Source organism: Amborella trichopoda, chromosome 11 (assembly GCF_054954075.1).
Source record: "Amborella trichopoda isolate Santa Cruz 75 chromosome 11, AtrichopodaSantaCruz75HAP2 v2.0, whole genome shotgun sequence".
NCBI classification, from domain to species: Eukaryota; Viridiplantae; Streptophyta; class Magnoliopsida; order Amborellales; family Amborellaceae; genus Amborella; species Amborella trichopoda.
The window spans coordinates 8,062,382-8,088,315 of NC_142346.1; the positions used below are offsets into that span (position 1 = coordinate 8,062,382).

The window sequence follows — 25,934 nt, forward strand, 5'->3', positions numbered from 1 at the left end:
CCCATTGATGGTAAATAACTATTAGTCATTTTATTCTTTTCAATGATTTAACAACTATAATGATAGTCAATTTTAATGGACTTGCCTTGGAGCTATAGCCTCCATTTCTAATTAATTGGCAGCCTAATTATCACAAAAAATGTTAATTGGTCGGTAGGCTCTATCTAGCTTCAAATCATTTATAAAGCATATATTCCAAATGTTATAAAATAGTAGCAATGCTATAAGTAATATACTCAGCTTCCATAATATGTCGAGCTATACAATTTTGTTTCTTGCTTGACAAAGAAACATATCTGAAGAGGAATTCATGTCCTGAGATTGATTTTCTATCATCTGGGTCTCTTGCAAAGTTTGCTTCAGAGTACCCAATAACCTATAAACTTTCAGCTTAAAAGGTAAAGTAATTGTAGTGATTGTGTTATGAAGGGCAAAGTACCACTGCATAGAAGGCTGTGTTAGACAATATAATGATTTCTTAAATTTGTATACTTGATCTTCTTAACCTTTAATTACATATCCTTCTAGTTGCTTCATATAAACATCTTTTTTTAATTCTCAAATCAAGAAAGCGGTTTTAAAATCCATTTGAAATAATTCTAAATCATAATATGCAATTAATACTACGATAATCCTAATATATGAAAATTTGGTTAGAAAATAAGCTATACATAATATATACCCTTCCTTTCGGTAAATCTCTTAGCTACCAATCTAGCTTTATACTTTTCTATGGATCCATTTGCATTAAGCCTTCTTTTTAGATCTATTTGCAACTAATGAGTTTTTATCCACACTTGATTCCTTTTAATGGAATCAATTTAATCAATCATGGCTTGAATCTACTCAGTTGAGTCATGTAAGCTAGTACTTCATTGCAGCTTTGAGGTTCATCTATGTTATCTTCACTTCTTAGAGAATAATTATATTCATTCATGATTACACAAAATTCCTCTAATGTAGTAGATGGAAATCTAGTTCTTTCAGGTTAATTTGATAAACTATAATGAACCATTCTCTCCAATTGTAGAGCGAGACTGAGTAATAGGGTCTTTTATCTTTATCAATTTCATATAAGTCAATAGGCTTTTAAGGTATATTCATAATCAATATTTTATAAAAAATGAGCATCACGACTCTGTACTAAGGATGTAGTATCATGGTTATAAAATTTGTACTTTTAAAATTTTATAAATGAGTATTTAATAGTTTTATTTTGTAGTTTATCTTTATTTTGTGGTAGTATGAGTACACGTGTCCAAGAATCCTAAATTTTAAAAATATTAATTCCCAGTTCCTACCAGTCCATAACTCATAAGGAGTCAAGTCTATGGCTTTAATTAGAACACAATTAATAATCTACGTTGCAATGTTGAGAGCCTTACTCCTAAAACAAGGTTATAAATCTGAACGACTCATCATAGACCTAACCATATCGATTAGAGTTTTATTTCTTCTTTTAGCTACACCATAATATTATGATGTATATGACATAGTATTTTGGTAAATTACAACATGCTTCTTATAAAACTTGATAAGTAAATTAGAGCACCAGTCATCACCCTTATTCATTCTAAGGATTTTAATATGCATTTCTAGCTAATTTTCTACCTTAACTTTATACTTTTAAAATATTTCTAACACATTTGATTGCTTACTAATTAACTATATATACCCATAACGAGAATAAGTATTTATAAATGTTATGATATATTCCATACCTCTATGTGTTTTTATATTTAATGGCCTATATATATCAAAGGTTTCTTAGCTAATTAAACAGAAATATGATGCATCTGGAAAATACATGGCTCACATGTTTTGAAAACAATTTCTCTTAACTTGAAAAGTAAGCATCTCTTAACCATTTTGTTCCTTTTATCTTTATTTACGTGTCCCAATCCTAAATGTCGTAAATACAAATATGGGCATCAAATGAAGCACAGATATAACCAGAACTAGGGGAATTTTCATATTGATATTTCCCTCATTTCTATTGTTATTGCTCTCATTATTAATAAGATTCATAGGATTTTGGGGAAAAAGAATTTTGAGCAAATTAGAGCTCATTTGACTTTTTTCTCATTCTTCTCTCAGCTTCATTGTTGAGGTGCATGAGAAGATTCAGCATAATGATCTATTGTGCAGAGTGATTCAAGTCAATCATAATTCTCAAGATGGAGAGAGATTGTTTAGGATAATGGACATTTACATGTGATTAGAGGCTGGATTCCTAACAAGCATGTATTGTTATTTTGTTGACATGCTCGGTCACGGAGTCTATTTCCTTCGTCCTACAACCGTTATTGTCACACCCCAAAAATTTTAAATACTGATAGTCCTGAGATGTGACAGTCAAAACAAAGCAATTTTCGATATCTACCATGCATTGATTCAAAATCAAAACCCCTTTTTTTTTTCTTTTTCTTCAAATCTATATAAACTTTGTTCATAACTAATATTAATATAAAGGTCTAAACATATATAGATCTCTTGACAGGACAAATTTACAATGGTGAATTCTTACAAAGTAACAAAAGAAAGTTTAAGCACAACTACAATATCTTCCAAAGTTGATCCTTAATAGCACTCAATATGAAATCACAGTTATCTTGAAAAAAATGTTTACCATAGTTTGATGAGTTTCGCTACACAGTAAGTGATCATCATAATCCTAAAAATAATCATGGTTGAAAGATATCAATATTTTCAAAAAGGAAATCTATTAACAGAAATGCACCAACAGTTTCACTTTAAAAAGTGCGTAATTAAGTATAATCTGAATAATTGAAATGCATATAACATTTTAACGGCAGTGCATAATTCAAAGGATTTCACAAAATACCATACTGGCGTCCCAAGTAAGTCAATTATATACTCATCAGCGTCCTGATGGGTCCACTTAATCCCTATCGGCGTCCCAGAGAGGTTCACTTAAATCCCTGCAGGTCCACTTATATCTCACCGGCGTATCGGATGAGTCCACTTAATCGTTATCGGCGTATCGGATAGGTCCACTTATACCTCACCAACGAACCGGATGAGTCCACTTACATACTTAAAGTATTTATAAATCTCTTTAAACATTTAAAAGCAGCAATATCATGTACTCAACCTATCACTGAAATTATTAATATGAATTTTACTGAAACCATTAATAACAATCACTTTCAATAACATTTCAAAAATAACCAGACAAATATTTGTGCTCAAATTCAAAAAGGTAGCAGTTCGTAAAGACATTCTAGCATAATTGTCAATCTAGTATGTATAGAAAAACTCTTACAGAAATCCAAGAATACGGAATTATCCGAATTTATAGGATGTCAATTCGTAAATAAACATTTCACAGACAATGCTATATTCAAATGCAAAAATATCGGTTTTCAAATAATAAGGCAGTTATTTGCACATAAAACTTATAAAATATAGATTCGGACGGAAATATCACTATTTATTAAAACAGACTATTTTTCAGGAAGATGATGTCACTTACAGTTGCTCATCTGATATGATTCATCAGAACCATATATAGGTTTGGACCTTCAAAATGGACTAAGAGATTTAAGGTTTAGAGTCCCTAAGCTTTTCTTTAGAGGAACTAACCCTTGTAGGATGGTCAAGCCCTTTGAAATTGCCAACTAAATGGCAGAAGTAAAAATTATATAAGCGAAGGAAGACCTCATTACTAGGCTATTAAAAAGGGATGGTCGGAGAAGGACTACTCCAAGAGAAACATAAAAGCGTGCTTTCTTGTTACCCTCAAAACTCATACGTATATAAAGGATATAAGGGAGAACTTTTTTTTTTTTTTTTTTTTTTTATAGCACCTCATCAAAAGAGGTGTCAATGGAGAATGGCATGGGCACATATTAAGGCACGTAAAAGGTTAAACTTTTCCTTTCGAAAAGTTAAAAAAGGAAAAGATGGTGGACCCAAGGTCCACCCAAATTAAAATGGTTTGTTCGTATATTTAATAATATTTTGGCTTTTGAAGTATTTTAAGAAAGGCTAAAAGAATGGTCTCTATGGTGTATTATTATCACAAAGAACTTTTGCTCAAAATTATTTTTGGATATATATATTTAATATATTATTATTATTATTATTATTATTATTATTATTTATTTATTTATTTTTATTTTTTATATGGATTATTACATTCTTTCCCCTTTAAAAAAATTTAGTCCTCCAAATTTGTGTACCTGATAGCTGAAAAAGATTGAGGTACTTTTCTCTGATTTCGTCTTCTCGTTCCCAAGTAGACTCCTCTCTCGAATGGTACTGCCATAATATACGGACTAAAAGAATCTCTTTATTGCGCAACACTTGTACCCTCCTATCTAGTATCAAAATTGGTTGCTGATTGAAGGATATGTCCTTCCTGATCGATACAAGTTCATATTTCAAGATATGGGATGGGTCGGGCTGATATTTTTGTAGTGATGATACATGGAAGACATTATGGATGTTTACCAATTCGGTGGTAAGGTAAGTCTATGAGCGACAGCTCCAATTTTTTCCAGGATTTCAAATAGTCTGATGTAGCGTGGGCTCAGTTTTCCTTTCTTATCGAATCTCATAATGCCTTTTATTGGTGAGATCTTTAGGAAAACTCGATCACTTTCCTCAAATTCAAGATTTCTCCATCGGTTATCGGCATAACTCTTTTGCCAACTCTGAGCTATCCTGAGCCTTTCTCGAATTAATGTTATCTTATCTATAGTTACCGGGGCAATTTCTGGCCTCAAAAGCTTTTTTCACCAACAGTGTCCCAACAGATGGGTGACCTGCATTTCTTTCCATACAGGGCTTCATATGGTGCCATCTGAATACTGGCTTGGAAGCTATTATTATAAGAAAACTCAATTAGGGATAAATGGTCATCCCAGCTTCCTGTAAAGTCAATGCCACATGCCCTCAGCATATCTTCCAAGGTTTGGATGGTCCTCTGTGATTGTCCATCAGTTTGGGGGTGAAAGGCAGTGCTAAAGGTGAGTCTCGTCCCCATGGCTGACTGTTGCCTTGCCCAAAATTTAGAAGTAAACCGAGTATCCATATCCGATACAATACTGATCGGAACTCCATGCAACCGCACTATTTCCTTAATGTAAAACTGGACCAGTCGATCTAAAGTGTAAGTCGTGCTAATCGACAGAAAGTGGGCAGCTTTGGTCAGCAGGTCCACAATGACCCAAATGCTATCATGTCCTGAATTTGTTCTAGGCAAGCCAAAGACAAAATCCATAGAGATGTGCTCCCACTTCCACTCTGGCACGGGTAAAGACAGCAACAACCCAGCGGGCCTTTGATGCTCAGCTTTTACTTGCTGGCATGTTAGGCACTTAAACACAAATAGTGCTACCTCTTTTTTCATATTATTCCACCAAAAAGTTTTCTTCAGGTCCTGATACATTTTAATACTTCCGGGATGTATCGTATAACGAGAGTGATGTGCTTCTTTCAAGATAGCTTTCTTCACACTCTCATCATTCGGGACCTAAACCCGACCTTTGAATCTTGGTAAATCCTCACTACATATAGAGAATTCATCTCCCTTTTCCAGCTTCACCTCTTTTACAATTGTTATAAGCCGAGGGTATTTCTTTTGTGCTGATCGAATCTGTCGGATTTATTGGGGTTCTGCCTTAATGTTGGCAATCATACTTACCACACCATTAATGGACAGAGGTAGATGCCAATTCACTATTTCCTCTAACAATATCATTTCTTGGATCATTCGATGAGTTAAGACTCCCGTAGATTTTCTGCTTAGAGCGTCGGCCACAATGTTAGCTTTTCCTAAATGATAATGGATTGTACAATCATAATCTTTTAAGAAATCCATCCATCTTATCTGCCGCATATTTAAATCTATCTGAGAGAGGTATTTCAGACACTTATGATCTATGTATATTTCGAATTGCTCATCATATAGATAATGCATTCACATTTTCAAAGCGAATACTATTACAGCCAGCTCCAAGTCATGAATTGGATATTTTTTCTCATATTCTTTCAACTCTCTAGATGCATATGCCACTACCTTCCCATATTGTATTAATACACATGCCAAGCCTTTATGTGAAGCATCACTATAAATCACAAATCCCCCACTGCCCTCAGAAATAGTTAAAATAGGTGCTGAAGTTAATTGCACTTTTAGTTCTTGAAAACTCTCATCACATTCACTTGTCCACTCAAATTTGACATTTTTCTATGTCAATCGAGTGAATGGGGTTGCGATTCGAGAAAATCCATCTACAAATTTTTTGTAATATCGTGCCAATCCCAAAAAGTTTCGAACTTCAGTCACATTACTTGGTTATTTCCAATTAACAACAGCTTCAACCTTTGAAGGATCAACTGATAGACTTTCCTTTGATGTGACATGTCTTAAAAATGTCACTTGTTCAAGCCAAAATTCATATTTACTAAGTTTGGCATACAATTTCTTTTCTCTTAATATTTGCAATACCATTTTTACATGTTGCTCATGTTCCTTCTGATTCTTGGAATAAATTAAAATATCATCGATGAATACCACAATAAATTTATTCAAAAAGGGTTTAAAGACTCAATTCATCAAATTCATAAATGCAACTGGTGCATTGGTTAATCTAAAAGGCATGACTAAGAATTCATAATGGCCATACCTTGTTCTGAAAGCTGTCGTGGGAACATCTTCACTTTTAATCTTAAGCTGATGGTATCCAGATCTAAGATCAATTTTTTAAAACACTTGTGATCCTTGTAATTGATCAAATAAATCATCAATTCTAGGTAATGGATACTTATTTTTCACTGTCACTTGGTTCAACTGTCTATAATCGATATACAATCTCTTGCTCCTATTTTTCTTTTTAACAAACAATATCGGAGTACCCCAAGGTGATACACTGGGCCTAATAAAACCTTTATCTAATAATTCTTCCAATTTTTGTTTAAGTTCATTAAGTTCTGCAGGTGCCATTCTGTATGGTGCTTTAGAAATTGGGGCTACCCCTGACAATAATTCAATAGAGAATTCAATTTCCCTATCAGGCGGTAATCCTGGCAATTCTTTAGGGAAAACGTCGAGAAATTCTAGAATAACTGCAGTGGTATCCAAATTTATCTCGTCATTCCTATCTTCTTTGATTTAGGCAAGAAAGCCTTGATACCCTTTTTGAAAGATGCGATTAGCTCGAATGCAGAGGATTAAATATGATGGCTTTGATACCATTGAAGTAAAATACTGGTTGATTCGGAATATTAAAGGTAACCATTTTCTTGTAACAATCAATACTTGCATGGTATGTAGAAAGCCAATCCATGCTTAATATTACATCAAAATCTTGAATTTTTAGGAGTATTAAATCAACCAACAGTTCTTTTTCTTCTATCTTTATTGCACATGATTTGTACATTATATTGGTGTCAATTGAATTTCCCATCGGTGTGGCTACCTCTAGAATGTATTCTAATTGTTCTGGTTCTACCTTTAAGTGGCATGCAAAGTGTGGTGGCACAAATGAATGAGACGCAGGATCAATCAAAACATGAGCTACTTTTTGGAAGATAATAAGAGTACTTTGTCTCGAATAAAATTTTGAAAATACTTTTCATTAATTGCCTCAAGAAATACTTCCCAAGTCAAGGGATTATTTTCTTTGACCATTACTCATTTTTCTATTCGCCACCGATGTTGTGCTTCACCTTCTAACATAAAAACTGCCAACATCACCTTCCTATCATTAGGACATTCCATGACCTAGAATATTTTCTCCAATTGCATAATCCATCCCTTGGCCTCCACTGGGTTTACAACACCCTTAAAAGAAGGTGGGTTCAATTTTTTAAATTGTTCGCTATTACTCCCACCATTTCCCGTAACTGACTGCCTGGGTGGATTGTTATTTTCCATCTGATGTTGCATTAGAGCAACCATATTTTTCAAGGCTTTGTGAATTCCTTCCATATTAACTTCAATTATTTTGGATCTTGACTTCGTTGCGGTCTGTACACACAATGAATGTGATTTTGAGTATTTTCTTTTCAAATTTCCTAATAATCTTAAACCTATTGCTCTGATACCATAATTGTCACACCCCAAGAATTTAAAATACTGATATTCCTGAGATGTGACAGTCAAAACAAAGCAATTTTAGATATCTACCATGCATTGAATCAAAATCAAAACCCCTTTCTTTCTTTTTTTCTTCAAATCTATATAAACTCTGTTCATAACTAATATTAATATAAAGGTCTAAACATATATAGATCTCTTGACAGGACAAATTTACAATGGCGAATTCTTACAAAGTAACAAAAGAAAGTTTAAGCACAACTACAATATCTTCCAAAGTTGATCTTTAATAGCACTCAATATGAAATCATAGTTATCTTGAAAAAAATGTTTACCATAGTTTGATGAGTTTCGCTACACAGTAAGTGATCATCATAATCCTAAAAATAATCATGGTTGAAAGATATCAATATTTTCAAAAAGGAAATCTATTAACAGAAATGCACCAACAGTTTCACTTTAAAAAATGCGTAATTAAGTATAATCTGAATAATTGAAATGCATATAACATTTTAACGGCAGTGCATAATTCAAAGGATTTCACAAAATACCATACTGGCGTCCCAAGTAGGTCAATTATATACCCATTAGCGTCCTGATGGGTCCACTTAATCCCTATCGGCGTCCCAGAGAGGTCCACTTAAATCCCTGCAGGTCCACTTATATCTCACCGGCGTACCGGATGAGTCTACTTAATCGCTATCGGCGTATCGGATAGGTCCACTTATACCTCACCGACGAACCGGATGAGTCCACTTGCATACTTAAAGTATTTATAAATCTCTTTAAACATTTAAAAGCAGCAATATCATGTACTCAACATATCACTGAAATAATTAATATGAATTTCACTGAAACCATTAATAACAATCACTTTCAATAACATTTCAAAAATAACCAGTCAAATATTTGGGCTCAAATTCAGAAAGGTAGCAGTTCGTAAAGACATTCTAGCATAATTGCCAATCTAGTATGTATAGAAAAACTCTTACAGAAATCCAAGAATACGGAATTATCCGAATTTATAGGGTGTCAATTCATAAATAAACATTTCACAGACAATGCTATATTCAAATGCTAAAATATCGGTTTTCAAATAATAAGGCAGTCATTTGCCCATAAAACTTATAAAATATAGATTCGGACGGAAATATCACTATTTATTAAAACAGACTATTTTTCAGGAAGATGATGTCACTTACAGTTGCTCATCTGATATGATTCATCAGAACCATATATAGGTTTGGACCTTCAAAATGGACTAAGAGATTTAAGGTTTAGAGTCCCTAAGCTTTACTTTGTACGGTTAATGCTCTCGCCTTTTTATTTTCTTTAGAGGAACTAACCCTTGTCGGATGGTCAAGCCCTTTGAAATTGCCGACTAAATGGCAGAAGTAAAAATTATATAAGCGAAAGAAGACCTCATTACTAGGCTATTAAAAAGGGATGGTCGGAGAAGGACTACTCCAAGAGAAACATCGAAGCGTGTTTTCTTGTTACCCTCAAAACTCATACGTATATAAAGGATATAAGGGAGAACTTTTTTTTTTTTTTTTAATAGCACCTTATCAAAAGAGGTGTCAATGGAGAATGGCATGGGGCACATATTAAGGCACGTAAAAGGTTAAACTTTTCCTTTCGAAAAGTTAAAAAAGGAAAAGATGGTGGACCCAAGGTCCACCCAAATTGAAATGGTTTGTTCGTATATTTAATAATATTTTGGCTTTAGAAGTATTTTAAGAAAGGATAAAAGAATGGTCTCTATGGTGTATTATTATCACAACGAACTTTTACTCAAAATTATTTCTGGATATATATGTTTAATATATTATTATTATTATTTATATTATTATTATTATTATTATTATTATTATTATTATTATACTATTACTATTATTATTATTACTATTATTATTATTAAATATTATTGATATTATGATTATTATTATTGATTGATATTACTTTTATTTTTATTTATTTATTTTTATTTTTTATTTTTTATGGATTATTACAGTTATACTTTTCAAGTAGGAGTTGGACATGGGTCTCAAAAGTAGTCTCATACTTATCAAATAGGGTACCCATCATACTTTGAGCTATAACAAAAGATTGAAGAAAGCATAGACACATTATCCACTTGCAAACCCCAGTCACCTCTGCTGCTTGCAAACCCTAGCCACCTTCATCTATTGCGAACCCCAACCTTCTACGCCTCCTCCATGCTAAGCCTTCACCATTTTGCAAAGTTATCTTTGCTCAAAGTCGCCTTCATCGCTGCTCAAAGGCACCGGTTGTAACCCTTTTGCTTGCCTCGACCGCAAAGGCAACCACCGGAGTGCATCGAGGGTAATGATTTTTTAGCAGATTTCAGCGTTTCTTCCTTGGATCTGAGTTTTCTTATCAGCTCTGAGCTTTCTTATCAGCTCTGAGCTTTCCTTAGATTTATCATTTTTTTCCTTTTTATTCCCTTTTTGTTTCTCCTCTCTTTTTCTTTTTTCCCCTCTCCTCTCTTGTCCTCTCTTGTTTCTACTGTTTTCTTTTGTTTTCTTTTATCATTTTTTTCTAAGCTTTATTCCTCTTTGTTTTCTCCTACCTTAGATTTTTCTCCTTCTTCTTCTTTCATCCCTCTCCCTTCTTTCTTCTCTCTCCCTTCTCTACCCCATTCCTTTCTCTGTTTCTCTTTTTGTTTTAGTTTCCAGGGAGTGAGAGAGAACTAGAAAGAGAGAGAACTCCTTGGTGATTGGCTAAGGATGGGGATCCCTCTCCCCCTCCCCTGCCCCTTTCCTCCTCCTTTCATTTTTCATATTTTCTCTTCATTCCCATCCTCTCTCTTGTGCCATCTCTTTCATCCCTCGTTCTCGTCTTGGCTTCTGCCTTCTTCTTGACGCCTCTCTTTTTGTCCTTGTCTCATCCTCCCCAACTAGTTTAATGCCTAAGTTGGGGTGTGCCCTTGGCTTTGACACCATATCGTGGATTTCCTTAGGTCCTCAGGGTTTCTTCTAAGGATTAGAAAATCCTTGTATGAAGCTACTATAGGTTAACGTTTAAGATTAGACTTTTCATTGGGAACCTTGTGGCGGAAGTCGGAGTTCCTTTAGGGTTCTAATTTTCTTGTTTGTCGCCTAGTAGAATTTTTGGGAAGATAACTATGATTTTCTCTCCTCTTTTGTGCTCCTCTTGGTCCTCTCATGTCCTTACTCTAGCATTTTGTTGTCTTTGACCACCTTTCCTGGTCTTTTCCCTCTTGATATTTTTTGTCCTTTTGATGGGTCACGGTTGCAGCACTAGCACCCTAGCTACGGACTGGTGTAGGTTGTTGATTGTCACAACTATATGGACATCGTTGATAGGGATGCACACTCTTGGGGCTACTTGTTGGAAGTTGGAGCTCGGAAGTTTTGTTTTGAGAAGATGAGGCTTTTGTGAGTTTTTTTAATAGAGAGAGAGAGAGAGAGAGAGAGAGAGAGAGAGAGAGAGAGAGAGAGAGAGAGAGAGAGAGGACCCACTTTCTAATACTGAGCCATTTCTTGAAAGGGGCTTTAGGATTGTGGGGCTTTGCAAGAATGGGAACGCAAAACTCAATTTTGAACATTGCTCTCTCAGATATCAGCTCTGCCACATATCTTGCATATATATATATATATATATATATATATATATATATATATATATATATATATATATATATATATATATATATATATATATATATATATATATATATATATATATATATTGTGTGTGTATGTGTCCGCTCATGTGTGTGGTTGTTTGTAGGCATGTGGAAAGACCATAATTTCTTCACAAGCCTTGGGGTTAAATAAGATTTTAGGAATGCTTTATTATAAAAAAGATGAAAATTTACCCACACAATGATTCTAAGCATCAAAATATTAATTATTTGCGTGTGCACGTTCGTGTGTGTACATGCATACGTGCATAATTATACACATATACATAACTTATCGAGTTGATGCGTAAGGCACATCCTCTTCTTCCTTTTCCCTTTTTTTTTTTTTGTGTTTTTTTGGTTAAGGCTGCAGTTTGTATAGAGTCGAGGCTCTAAACAATCAAAGTAATGTGTAAATTTTATAGTGTCAAGAAATGTGGTTTCCATATTGCAAATCTTTGTGATAGCCTTAAAATATATTCTCATATTTAATTATAAATGTTAAAGCTTCAAAAATAGTGTAGATTGAGTAGATTTATAAAAACTTAAAAAGTCTTGAAAATTGACTGTCCAAAGATGTGATACAAGATGCACTATATCATTCTGCTTTATTAAGGGTCATACCCCTAGTCAGGTTATGTTCCTATATTTTTTCTCACTACTCCACTCAAACTAACTTATATCTTCTAATAGGTGTTGTACTGGGTTTGCGTCATCCAAGGTCAACTCATTTAAGTCTACATTTTCTCCTCTTATCGCCTATTAGTGCCACACCTAAATTCTCCTTAATAAATTTTCTTCGAATTCTATCGCTTATTGTCTTGTCACTCATTCATCTCAACATCCTCATCTCATCTACACTCAATCTATAGTTATGTTGTTTCTTGAATGTCTAACATTTTGCCCCATAACAGCAAAGTTGGACTCACAACTATCATTTAGAACTTGCCCTTCAGTTTCATTGGTACGTGGTACTTACATAAAAAACTCATGTTGTATATCTTTACTTTGCTCTTCCTCATTTTTTCTTTTTTCTAGATTATCGATCCAAGATATCGAAAATGAACTCTTTTTTATATTTCTTTACTATCAATATGGAACTATTTCAGTGTCCATTTAAAAAATATTAACTTCCTCGTATTTGCCCCTATGATAATTAAGGGATTGTATGCAATGAGACCATTTACCTTTAATACAAGTGGCCACAATTACTTACAACCATTCGATGTGAAATTTCACATCTTTATTTGTCACAAAGTTCGAAAAAATTTCTTTTGAAGTTTGAGCTTGATCAATAAAATAATTGCAGTCACGTAATTATACATCCAATGGTCAAGATCAGTGTTTAAAAACTTGGTGATCCAATCCGAAATCGGCCGATCCAGATGGAGTATCAGCCGGACCATTCGTTATCTATCTACAAAATAGGATCCGGCTATTTTTTACTAGAAATCTCATGAAATCGATTGATGACATCAGGAACCGGTGCCGTGACATCACTAATCAAACACATCATCAGTCATGACATCACATTTTCCACCTTTTGACCGACATTTTTTAGACACATCAACAATGATGATGTCATATTATCGACCTTTTGACCTACTTTTTTTTCTCTTTAAAAAAGATACGTGGTGTACTACCACCAAAAAGTGATTTTCCACCTTTTAACTTACACTCTTTTTTTGTTAAAAAAAACGTGGTAAAACTACTGCCAAAAAGTCATCCAAGACATCTGTGTACTTCTTGCGTGACTGTACATACTTGCTTCATCGGTTAAGACGAAGTCTTGAGCCTACACCGCTTCGACGTGGGATGATATTTCCTTATCCCCTTCTCCCCATCACCGTAAACTCTCGCTAAAAGCTTATTTTCCATTCAAACCTTCTTTACTATTCTAGTTTGCCTCTCTTTCTCCCGCATAAATTGTTCCACATTATTCAATAAATTGGAAATCTAAATTTAGTGTCCAAAAAATTAGAAACACTTGTTGGGGTAAATAAAGTCCGACCACTGAATTATAGGGTTAGTAATACTAACTCATAGGGATATTTAAAAACTAAAAAACTAATACTAGTTTATGGCACATTTAAAAAGTAAATATTAATACTAGTTTACTGGGTATTTTAACAGAAAAAATAATACTAGCTCATGAGATATTTTTTTATAAAAAAAAAGTAGTTCACAGGGCACTTTTAATCCTTACACCCACTTCATAATTATTTTCGAGTTGCTTTATCTACTATTCTATATTCTAAATATAAATTTATTTATTTATTTTAATTTTATTAAAAGATAAATACAAATCTGAGTTTTTTAAATTCTATATTTTTTGTCTATAGTAATTATTACATATTAGAATTAGTTTTTTTGAGGGTCGTACCTTTGTTTTCTCTCTATTAATCAAAAGGTCCAAAGCTATTATACACTTCTTCTTTTTTCACTGTAAATTTGAGTAAGAGAGATACTTTTTATTGTAATGAGTTGCATTTTATATTTTATTTGACTATAAAATTAATTTAATAGATAACATACACTACATTAGGAGACAAGTTTTTAGTACTCATGCATTTTCAATAAACTAATAAAAACTATAATGCAATACCACTCTTTTTTTCTAAAACCCAAAAAAAACTAGATTTCAAAAAATTGCAATAATCTTTTATAAAATTCTTAATATTGCTATTGTCTAATTATTAGGGGAAAAATATTTTTTGAAGATTTTTTAATATCATAACATTGAAATTAATGTCACTGATATAAATGAATGGTTAACACAATCGACATCTAAACATGAAAATAACGTCTCGGATTCTAAGTATTCACTTATTTTTACAAAGTAATGAATGTACATAATGCACTACTTTTAATTTCTTTTAAAAACTAAAAAAAACATTATTTTTTAAATTTATATTGATTTTTTTAAAAAATTTGAGATAAAAATTATCAATTCTACCGATTCTATGATCTTATCCACCGTTTCTCCTATCCGACTCGGGTAGAGGTGTTAACGATTCGAGTCACCCGTCCGTTTTCTTAAACCTTAGTGAGCACCTTGTACTATGGTCTTAATTGTATACTTTCCGCTCATTAAACTTGCATTTTATATCCTCGTATTATTGTGAGGTTTGTATTCTTGTAATTATGTAATTCCAGAGTTCGTGCATAGCCAACTTCCAAGTATCATGTTCCTTACTTGTTTTGTTATTGTGACATGCAGGGAATTCTTGCAGATATCTTGGAGCCAATAATGGGAAAGGGACTTGTACCTGCTGATCTTGATACTTGGAAGAAGAGGAGAAAAGGTATTGTTTTTTCTTGTTTGCTGTTTTCTCAACTGGAGGAAAGGTTATCGCACATGAAACTTCTTAGGCTGGACAATGATTGTTCTTCCAAGTTCTAATATTTTTTTACAATATCACAAAAGCTGTGGATTTATTGCTTCTATATATTTGATACATAGATCACATTTACGAAATATTAGTTTGGAATATTCATTTTCTGTTGGTTCTAAACAAAATTTATTTTATTCCTCCTTGTCCAAGAAAATGTGGTTCTTTTACTGCTAATTGATTGGATCACAAGCTACTGCTAATTGATTGGATCAGCGTTAAGTGTCATGGAATTGTTGAATGTCTCAAGTGATGGGGAAGTTTAGTAATAATGAAGACATCTTGCAAGAAATGTTGATACGAAAATTCAATTTTATGAATTTTTGATGAGCTACAACGTTTAAAGTCTTTTGAAAATTTAAGTCTGATAGGTTTATATACTCTAATTGTTATGGTTTTTATTCCGAAAGATTTTGTGAAAACTGTATGAGAAATTATGTTATCAAAAAATATAGGGGGGCTAGGAGCGTCTGTTTGGAATTACTTCCAGTGCTTTTGTGCCTGTAGGATACTCCAATCTAACTTTTTCAAATTCTACTGCATATTACTTTTTATAAGTAGAACTGTACAAAATTACTTGAAAAAAAACTGGTATTTAATTGTTATTTGAATAAGTTAGGTATTAGTGATGTCCTGTTCCAGCTTAACCATTCTCTTGGTATTTGTTCTTCTAAATGGTGGTTTATTTTCTTTTCATTCTTCTTTTGTGCATGTTAACAATGGGAACTCATGGTTATGGTGGTTGTAAGTGGGTAGGCAGAGTCCCCTTCTATCCCTTTAAATCTCATGTTCAGTTAGAGGGCGAGGTCATGATCATTCCAACTCTTATGAGATGCATGTCCCATCTTCAATAGAGTAGTTATTAATGTATCCATGTACTTTTAAATGATGAACGATTTTTGCCTACTATTTTACACTTTATCTTTCTGGTTTTGCATGGGTCCTTAGGTGTGATGACCAATTCATACTTATACAGCTCATTAGCATTACACCATCTTTGTGTTCACCTATGCTCATTACAATGGGATGAATTTTACAAAATCAAATCCTATATCTGTAGCATTGTCAAAAACCTGTAACATGATTTTGCTCCAAGGGTAATATTCAATAGCCACTATCTGATGGGTGGAGAAGCATAGGTTTGATGGATAGAGTTCAAAAGAATGCTGCTTTTTTCTTTGGAATTTTAATCAGGCAGTTTTCTTGGACATGTGGAATGGGGATGCTCCTCCCAGGCCCATCGTCCTTTTGCTAGGGAGAATAGCTACTCTTGCCTTTGCCCGTTCATCTGATTGTGGGAAGCTTTGTATTATTTTACATGACAAAGTTGCTTTGAGGCTCTAGTGCTCTCTTCCTCAATAACCATCAGTAATTAGTCTTTGAGCAGATAAAGAAAATTTCTTGGGAGATGACAAGACCGTAGGAGTCACTGCATAGTGTATTTGAAATATATCGGCCATTTTTCAGAAAGTTTAGTTAGGGTAAAATAAGTGAATGCATGTAACAAACAATTTTCTTTATGGCCAAGAGATCCACTAGAACATAAGCAAAGCTTTTTTGGTCATCAGAAAATAGTTATCTAGTATTTGAAAACTTGTTGGTTGGAGCTTTAAAACAGGTGAGATGATAAGAAATGAATTGCAGTAACAAGCATGATGTGCAGTTTTTGAGGTTTGTCTCACTTCTTTGAAAAGTAAAAAGATCACGTGAGATTTCCGAAGGGAGCTGCTGCCTGGTTCAAGGTAAATTAAATAGGCAAGAATGGAGGTAGTAACAGGCACATGGTGTTAATGATCCCAAGTATTGCATGTCAAATAATTGGTAGCATTTAGGCTGGTGCAGTCCCATGATATTATGCGTGCTTTACATGAGCTGACTTACTATCACTGAGAAGTGAGAACAACCATAGGTTTGTTAACCATCAACACAAGAATCTGACTGATAAAAAAAACTTTAATAGTTTTGCCCATTCCATAGGATAATATTGGAGGAATCATGTTAAACGGTAATCAGTCATTTGTGGAAGAGTCATTGTAGAGAACCATGGTGACAGGAAATTAGGGCATGACTTGAGATTGGAAAGGGATTACCTGGATAGGAAGATGGAAAAATGCTTGTCTTTTTTGTTTATGAATGAAATGCAGTCGATCATTTTATTTCTTCAATTCTAATTTTCATTTTTCTTAATCTTGTGACTGTATTCATATTTGACATTCTTGAATTGCATATTCCAAAAAGTTGGAATAAAGCTACGTACATCTGATTGTGGCCATTTATGTTGTATTCTTTTACATTGATAGCCACACATTTTGTCCACCATTCTTGGCAATAACTGAATTCTTCAAGATGTACCATAGCATAAATCCTATGATCTTGTAAACGAGAGATGGCTCACGAGGCCTTTAAACCCGTTACCATTTCTAGATGGATGTCAAACTGATATCACTACTCATTGTTCATTAGGTTATACTACCTACGACCTTGAATACTGAGGTTTCATGTTGCCTTTTGTACTACATGCGAGCAATGATCCATCTTCAAGGCAACTAGAGCAATTCCTGGCACAACTCTAATTTTCTCATAAGACTTGAATGACTGACGAGAATAAAAATTTCTTAGAGTACTTTATTGCAGTATGAGATATTTGGTGCATTCTGACGAGTATCTCTAATTTACTTTTCTAGCCTCGCTTTGAAGTCCTTTGTCTCTTGTTCTAATGCTGTCCTCTGTGTCATGCTTCACTATGGCCTGTATAAATTCATATTAGTATGGATTTTGGCAGAAGATTCTGTGGACTGAAATTTGTTCCATAATGTTTTTTTGTACTTTGCAAGAAATTTGGTGTTGGTATATATGCTTATTCTAATCTTCACATTCTTTATTCATGTTTTTCTGTTGTGGCCGGTTATATTTTTTCTTTTGTGCTTGTAGAAGAAAACATTTCTGACGCCACCAAATAAAAAAAAAAGGAAAATAAAAACCTTTTTTTAATGCGGTCTTCATCATACTTGCAGCTATTGCTCCTGCTTTTCATGTTATGTACTTAGAGGCCATGATCAAAATATTCATAGGATGCACAAGACGCACCATGGTGAAGTTTGAAGAGTTGTTTCATGGAGATAATTTGTCTGAAGGGCAATTTATTGAAGTGGATCTTGAAGCTGAGTTTTCAAGTTTAGCACTTGATATTATTGGGTTGGGCGTGTTCAACTATGACTTCAGATCGGTAACAAAAGAATCACCGATTATCAAGGTTGTACATCAGTTTTGTATCTATCTGCTTCGTTTTTTTGAGTGGAACTATTCTGCATATAATTTTAAAGAATTCTAAGCCTGTTTGTATTTTTTGTTCCTATACTTTTCATTTGGCAGCTTGATTCTTACTCTTTATTTTAGATATTTCATGTGTTGGATTTTATATTTGCATATTAGGACATTATCTTAACACTGTACAAGAGTGGCAACGATATTGTAATTTTGTATCACGTTGGAATGACTATCCATTAATAGTGTCCTTTATTCTATAATAATAGAAGCAACCAATTAATCTCTCCTTTTATCTTATTTACTTGATTCTATTGCAGCTTATAGAATTAGAGCTAGGTGGACGAAGTGGGGATGCGCTTCTGGAGTCTATTGTGATCGTTGAATGCCAATGAAACTAAAGGAGAAGTTCTACAAGATGGCTATAAGACCAACCATGCTTTATGAGACTGAATGTTAGGTGGTCAAGAAACAACATATCCATAGCATGAGTGTAGCTGAGATGAGAATGTTGAGATGGATGGGTGGCAAGACATAGAAGGATAGAATTCGAATGAATACATTCCAAGGAACTTGGGGGTAGCTCTAACAAGCGATAAATTGAGGGAAAATAGAATTAGGTGGTCTAGTCATGTGTAGTGTCGACCTAGAATAACATTGGTTAGGAGGGGTGATTTGATTCAAGTAGAAAGCTCTAAAACATTGAGGGAAATGCTCTAAAGGACATAGATGGAAGTAGTGAGAAGAGATGTGCTGACTTATGGCTTGATTGAGGGTATGACCCTTGTCAGAGAGGAATGATAGAAAATGATTCGTGTAGCTGACCTCAAATAGTTGGGATAAGGCTTTGATGATGATGGTGACGACGACTTGATTCTATCGCACATTTTGAATTTTTGCAAATTGATGACACTTCTTTTATTTTGATCTTTGCAAATTGATGATGCAGTCAATTGATTGACTTTGCTCAAGGAACATGAAGTGGGCTTAGGAATAGTTTGAAAATTCTATCCGACATTCTGACTTTTTGCAAATTGATGACACTTCTTTTATTTTGATCTTTGCAAATTGATGATGCAGTAACTTGATTCACTTTGCTCAAGGAACATGAAGTGGGCCTAGGAATAGTTTGGAAATTATAGCCATCCTTTTGTCAAACTGTGAAGCTGAAGCTAAGGTCTTTTGACATCTTTGGTGATGTAAAAGCAAAAGATGACGAGAGCTTTCCAAAAAAGAAATGGAAATAGGATTCCATACTTTAGGTACCAATCTACTTTAGTCGTGAAAGATAAGGACAAAGCTCTAGAGCTTGCCTACCAATTCCATTTTTCTCGAAGTGAATGATTGTTCATTGGGCATTGCACCATGTGGTTATAAAAAGAAAAATAAATTGGGTATCATGCAGGTGATGTTTTACTAACTTGTCACTTAGCATATTGGCAGGTAGTGAAATAAATTTCTCTAGTATGATAGATTTATTATCCCAGAGAAGTTCATTTGTAGTTGTAGAGGGGAATTGAGAAACAAAAGATCGTGCCTACATTGCAATTGTGGAGTTTGCAATGTTATGAACAGGTTTCTTATTCTTGTTCTAGTGAGGAATGGTAGTAATTGCATAAATCTTTGCATTTTTTTGGGCAGAAAAAGAACATTAGAACTGATAAGGTGGGGTTCAATTATTGACTAAAAAAAAAGGCGTTGAGTCATTGAAACAAAGGGGAAAAGAAAAGAAAGAAGGAAAAACACTGGGTTGGCAACATGAAAGGGCAACTCTACTTTCTTATTCCTTCTCTTTTGGGATTTTTCTAGCGTGTAAAGCGCTTTGGGACCATTTTGGACTTTGGTGATTTAATTTTATGTGAAGGATATTAACTAGTTATGGTTTAATGTTGAGATTAGACTAAATGGATGGCTAAAATTTTGTAGGAACCTCTAGAGCTTTCATTTGGTGCTTAAAATCTCTACCTCAGGCGAAAAAAAGAACTTTTGGTTTTGGAAGGTTACTTTGAGAGCAAGGCTTCCAACTAGCTTGGGTTTGAGAGATTAGAATTGAAGATGTTGAAGCCTAAATCTCTGAATCACCTCACTAACATTGTCGCAATAAGTTGGTGCACAAGGACTTGTGTTTTCCTTCTATTGAACTGCTGTTCTCCTTTTTCCAGCAAGGATTTGAAGGTATTTTGTGTGCTTTCAAGTTGAAAACTGAAGGATTTTTTTTTTTGAGAAATTGCTAAGTACACATACTATTAGTTTTTGCATATTTTGTTGTTTGTTACTACTCTTGCCTTTGATTCACATCAAGTTCATTCCTTGCGGTTATTCACGTCTCCTTTTTCTTTGAGCATTTCATACTTCCAATTGATGGCTGCAAGAGTTGTTGGTGGGAACCTGTTGGGGTTTGTGGCTTTTAAAAGCCACAAGATCATGTAAAAAGACATTTATAGTGGATTATACACTTCACTTGGAATGTATATTATTTGACTGACCAAGGTTTAGGCGGTCTATGGCTCTGGTCATGACCAAAACATTGACCCTTGTGCATGTGGCATTATCAAATAGAGTTTACAATAGATCATCCCTTGTTGAGGTTTGACAAATGACTAAAGATGGTTTTTGGGCCAAAAAAACTGTGTGGTCTCGTATGTGCGAATGTAGGCCTGTAAGAGCGAGGGCTAAATCGTCAACAAACTTTTGTATTAGTATGTACATATGACAACTGCATTACCGGGAAGCAGCCTTGAAAGGGATACATGTACATGTACATTGAGAGAATCCCCTTTGCACTGCAGTGACATGTGCTGGACTTGCTCTTAAGGGGAGAACTGTGATCAAAATTCGTGGACAATGGTTCCATAGTTTATTGGCCGACTTTGACGAGCCAGTCATGAGCTCCTACATGAGACTGTAGGCCATGAATCTCGTTGGGTTGGTTTGAGAAGACATATGTGGGTCATGGTCATCTGGTCGAGTGGAGTGCTCTTATAATCACTTTATTTTGACCCATTGGTACCGATCCACTTCTAGATATTTTATTTTCAGTATTAGAGATGTTTCTGTGATTTTTTGGAATTTTGTTTTATAAATTTTTAAATCATTTTCTGTTGTAGAATTCCTTAAAAGGGTATTTTGGATATATTTCTTATAAGGATGGGCACCCCCCATAGTTGGGGCGTGGGGCCTTTGGGAGCCCACATGTCCCAAATGAGTTGGCACACCCCCCTTCTCTCTTATGTTTTATTATATTTTAATTAAAGATGTTTTTAAGTTAATTGAAGATAATCTTTTTAAAGAAAGATTATGTGTTGGAATAGGATTTGACCAAAATTATATTATTTTGACCTCCTAGTAATTCAAAGATGATAAAATAAGTTCTTTAAGGTTTTCAAATTGTTTTAATCCTAATTGGACTAGACGTGGATGTGAGTCAAATATTAAGAGGATAATGTTCCTCTTTAAATCATGATAGCTGATTTGTGAGACGGATGACTTCGATTTTTTTCCTTCCCACCTTATGGATTTCCTACATTCATAGTGGTCAAGGTGACTCATTGGAAAGGCATCCCTAGGTGGGGGTCTTGTGGGCCTATATAAAGAGGTGATGCCTATCTTTCTCTCCTATTTCTCCCTCTCTCTCTCTCCTCCATGCCTTAAGTCTTCTCTCTTCTCTTATGTCTCTCCCTATAGAGGCACGCACCCATACGATAGTCAATAGTGGGTGGCAGGCCATATAAAAATAAATCCCTTGTTAGGGTTTGGACATAGAGAGGCACAGACAACCTAGAAAAAAGAAGGTGCCTTTAAGGCATGCCTAGATGTTCTAAAAGGATTCCTACAAATCTTAATTGTGTTTTGATGCTCTCTAAAACCCTAGATTATGAGATATTGCTTAGAGAAGCTTCCTGGCGCTGAAATTCCAGCAAGACCAATAGGATTCAAATGTGTCATCAGTTAGGGAGTTGGGTGTGGGGTGTACCAAGTCCTGTAGCGATAACCTTGGCACAATCAAGTAAGTCTTCCTGGCTGTTTACTTTATTTTTCAGTCATATTTCCATATTTTTATGAATTTTCAGGACCATTTTTTGTACTTAAATTCATAGTGGATGATTAAAAGGTCCTAGGTTGTATTTAGGGTTTATTTTCTGTTTACATCAGTTTATTGTGGCACTTGTAAGTGGAGTTCCATTTCATTAATAAAGAAAAGAAGAATTTTCGTTGATTTTGTAGACTTAAATTCCGCAGAGCCACACCTTTTAGAATCGTGGCTGAAGGGGTAGGAAAGCGATGACTCTTGATTTGTTTCAGAAGATGCAAGAGTGACTCCAACAACTTACATAGTTGGTTATGCTTATAGTTGTTGGGAGGTGGAGTGGGAGTGGTACATGAGCTTGAGTGGATTGGGAGCTCGGCAGTGACCCATGGCAGGGGTTCCTTACCTTCAGAGCACTTGGGAGCAGCTTGATACATAGATGCATACATACAGACATGCAAATATATATTTTTATTTTTAAATTGATTTATGAATTTGAGTTATGTATTTGTCCACTTTTTAGCATTATATACACGTGCACAATGAGAACTTTATAGTTTGAAACGACCATAAAATATTGAAAAAAATGAGATTCGAGAGTCATGATAAGGATTGAACCTAGAACTCAGCTAAGTCCCTAACCAGATGAGATATGGCGATATGCATGAGAGCTGCCTGTTTCAGGAAAACCTTGGTAATTCCCCCTTCAAGACTACCTTGGCAATTCTCCCTTCGGGACATTCCAGGATTGTAAAGCCCCTCAATTCCATGTTAACTTGGGCGATTCAAAGTATCTTCGCTAGTTTTTAACCACTTAGGCAAACCAAAACCATGAAAATAGGAAACAAATATCTTCTTTAGGTGGTTGTTAACTATAACTTAGATAAAAAAAAAAAAAATACTACAAATTCAAAGACAGGTTTCGAAATTCAAAAACTTGGAAACTTCCCTAGTATCGAGATCCTTTCTGACCATGGTCATGCTCCATTTTGAGTGGAGTAGCGATCCCCTTCCAAAGCAATGATGATCCCTTTTTGTCAGGGATTGGGATCCTTACGAAATAGGGATCAAGCCCCCTCGATGCGAGAAATTAGCTCTGTTCAGACTCTAGCTCTGGGATCGTCGGAGCAAGATTCTGAGGGGGAAAGCCACCCCCTCAACCAAGCTCCTTGCAACTATGGTTATGCTTAATTGCTAAAATGGGAGTGATTGTGGCTCTCATCGCGTTAGAGGGGTGATGAATGGTTTGGATCTTTTTGTCGGGGGAGAAAATGATATCTCCAATGATGAAAGTAGAGTAGATTCAGATAGGTCTGTCAAGCGGAATAAGAGGGGACAACTTTGCAAGGATTTGCATTCGACATGTTCTACAAAATAACTGATATGGTGGGAAATGAAATCTAAAAGAGGTATTCACATTCAAATTTTAGAGATTGATTGGAAAATGGAAGATAAAAAGAATTTCTAAACTGGTTGAATCATTGAAGTTATTTTGATTAGTAAGAAGTCCCAGAGGAGAGAGAAGTCAAACTTTTGAGCCAAGTTGAGATGTCCAGCTTCTACGTGGTGAAAATATTGTCAACATAATCATGAAATTAGGGGAAAGGGAAAGTTCAGAAGATGGGATAAGATGAAGGTCAAGTTGAAGGTTCAATTTTGCCTCGAGAATATGTGTAAACTTTGTAACATAAGGTACAAAATCTGAAGGCAGCTGGAGAAGACTATACTTTGATTCATTGGGGTGGGAATGAGGGAGGTTATAGTTTCATGAGTTTTACTCTCCTAGGGCCAGCACATGTTTTGATGGTGAGCTACACATGGATGTTGTTCCATAGTATTTTGAGAACTTATTAAACATTCTTCTTTATGATCTATAAAGTCTTCTTGGCATTTTTAGGCATGGATCTCCCTTATATTGGTTATTATGGCGTAGATCAAGAATAGGCTGCACAATTAGATGATTTTTTTACGTTTCCTCAGTGTAAGTATGTTTATACTTGTTGATTGGCACTAATGAAGAATTCTTATCGTGGCTTTTGCTGTTCCTTGGATGACTTATATACGAGCAATAATACCTGATTTGTGGTATAATACTTAAGAACATTTTGGTTACTGATAGATACTTGTTACTTACAACTTTGCAACTTAATATAGTGCATGCTTTTTATGTTACGGCACGTGTAAATATGCCTATACAGGACTGCTGTTGCAGTGAATATTGCCAGATTATATTTCTATACTAGATGGAATCATTTGAAGTAGTTGAAATTGCTTTCTCTACGAATTTTAACTGCTTTTGCTTGTATATGTCCCCACTTATTAGTTTCTAAACAAAACATTATTTGCAATTTTTATGTCATAAATAACCTTTCAAAAAAGTCATAAGTTGGAGATTTTGTGATTTCGTAGGCACTTTATGGTACTCTGTCTGAAGCTGAACATAGATCAACGTTCTATGTTGCTTACTGGAAACTTCCTTTTGCAAAATACATAGTTCCTCGCCAAAGAAAATTTCATAGTGACATCAAGCTTATCAATGATTGCCTTGATACACTTATCTCCAATGCGAAAGAAACAAGACAAGTAAGCAATTTTATCAGGATTATGTATGTTCCTTCCAAAGAGAATCATCTTCAATTCTAGTGGTTGAGAATTTTTGTCATGTATTTTGTTGAGTTTAGTTTTAATCTTTCATGTTTTTCTGGGCACATGCATGTCGTGATATACTATTAAATGCACAGATTCTTGATTCAAACAAGTCACAATCTATGGCAGCTCGTAACTAGCATATAATGTTATTTTCAACTATTTGAATGTGTTTCTTTCTTCACCCAAAATATTAACAGTTGAATATGTCCTATATAGTTTTGATTATGAGTAATTTGTGCATCCATATTTGCCTTTGGGAACCACATACATACAGGCATGCTGAAAATCATTCATAAATAGATGTTTTTGCAAGTGTGGGTTTTGGCATGTTCATGTTTGGAAGCGCTTTCACTCTATATGATGTTTGTATGTGGCTATAGAAATTTGTTTTATGTTGTGTAGCTCACAGTGTATACATAAACGTGCAGATGCAGTGTACACTTTACTTGTTGGATGTCATTCCATGCATATGCATGTGTGTTAGCAAATGTTGTTTAGAACTTGGAACATAATGTGCATACTGCATGCTGATGAAAATATTCTTTATTTTTTGAACTATCAAATTATGATAGTTCACCTTGTTCTATGATTATCTGACTCCTTAAGTCATAGTGTTCTATCGATGATCATGAAACTCTAATAATATCCCACTAGCGTGACCATGTCCTTGGACTTTGATATTACCTGTTTTAAGGATAATACTGCTGCTGATGACTAGCGTTTCTTTAAAATAAATTATAGTGCCACATTGGTCTGTGGCTTTATATTTAAGCATTACCAAGATTATCTCTACGTGACTAGGGAAATATCATATCCTTTTGCTAGTTTTCGTGTGCAAGGCTTATTTTGCATTTTGTCTCTCCT

General features: G+C 34.5%; 1 protein-coding gene across 4 annotated transcripts in view; it reads left to right on the top strand.

Moving 5' to 3' along the window:
- The window catches only part of LOC18444387 (cytochrome P450 97B2, chloroplastic), a 61,747-nt gene that overhangs the window by 12,883 nt on the left and 22,930 nt on the right, over positions 1–25,934 (top strand). For 2 of the 4 annotated variants that reach the window (XM_006854560.4, XM_020673772.2), the window contains 3 exons: positions 14,959–15,043; positions 18,145–18,383; positions 24,831–25,004. In XM_006854560.4, coding sequence (XP_006854622.2) covers positions 14,959–15,043; positions 18,145–18,383; positions 24,831–25,004 — 498 coding nt within the window. The remainder of the gene's footprint in view (positions 1–14,958; positions 15,044–18,144; positions 18,384–24,830; positions 25,005–25,934) is intronic. The other 2 variants (XM_020673771.2, XM_088852595.1) reach the window with 1 other exon arrangement.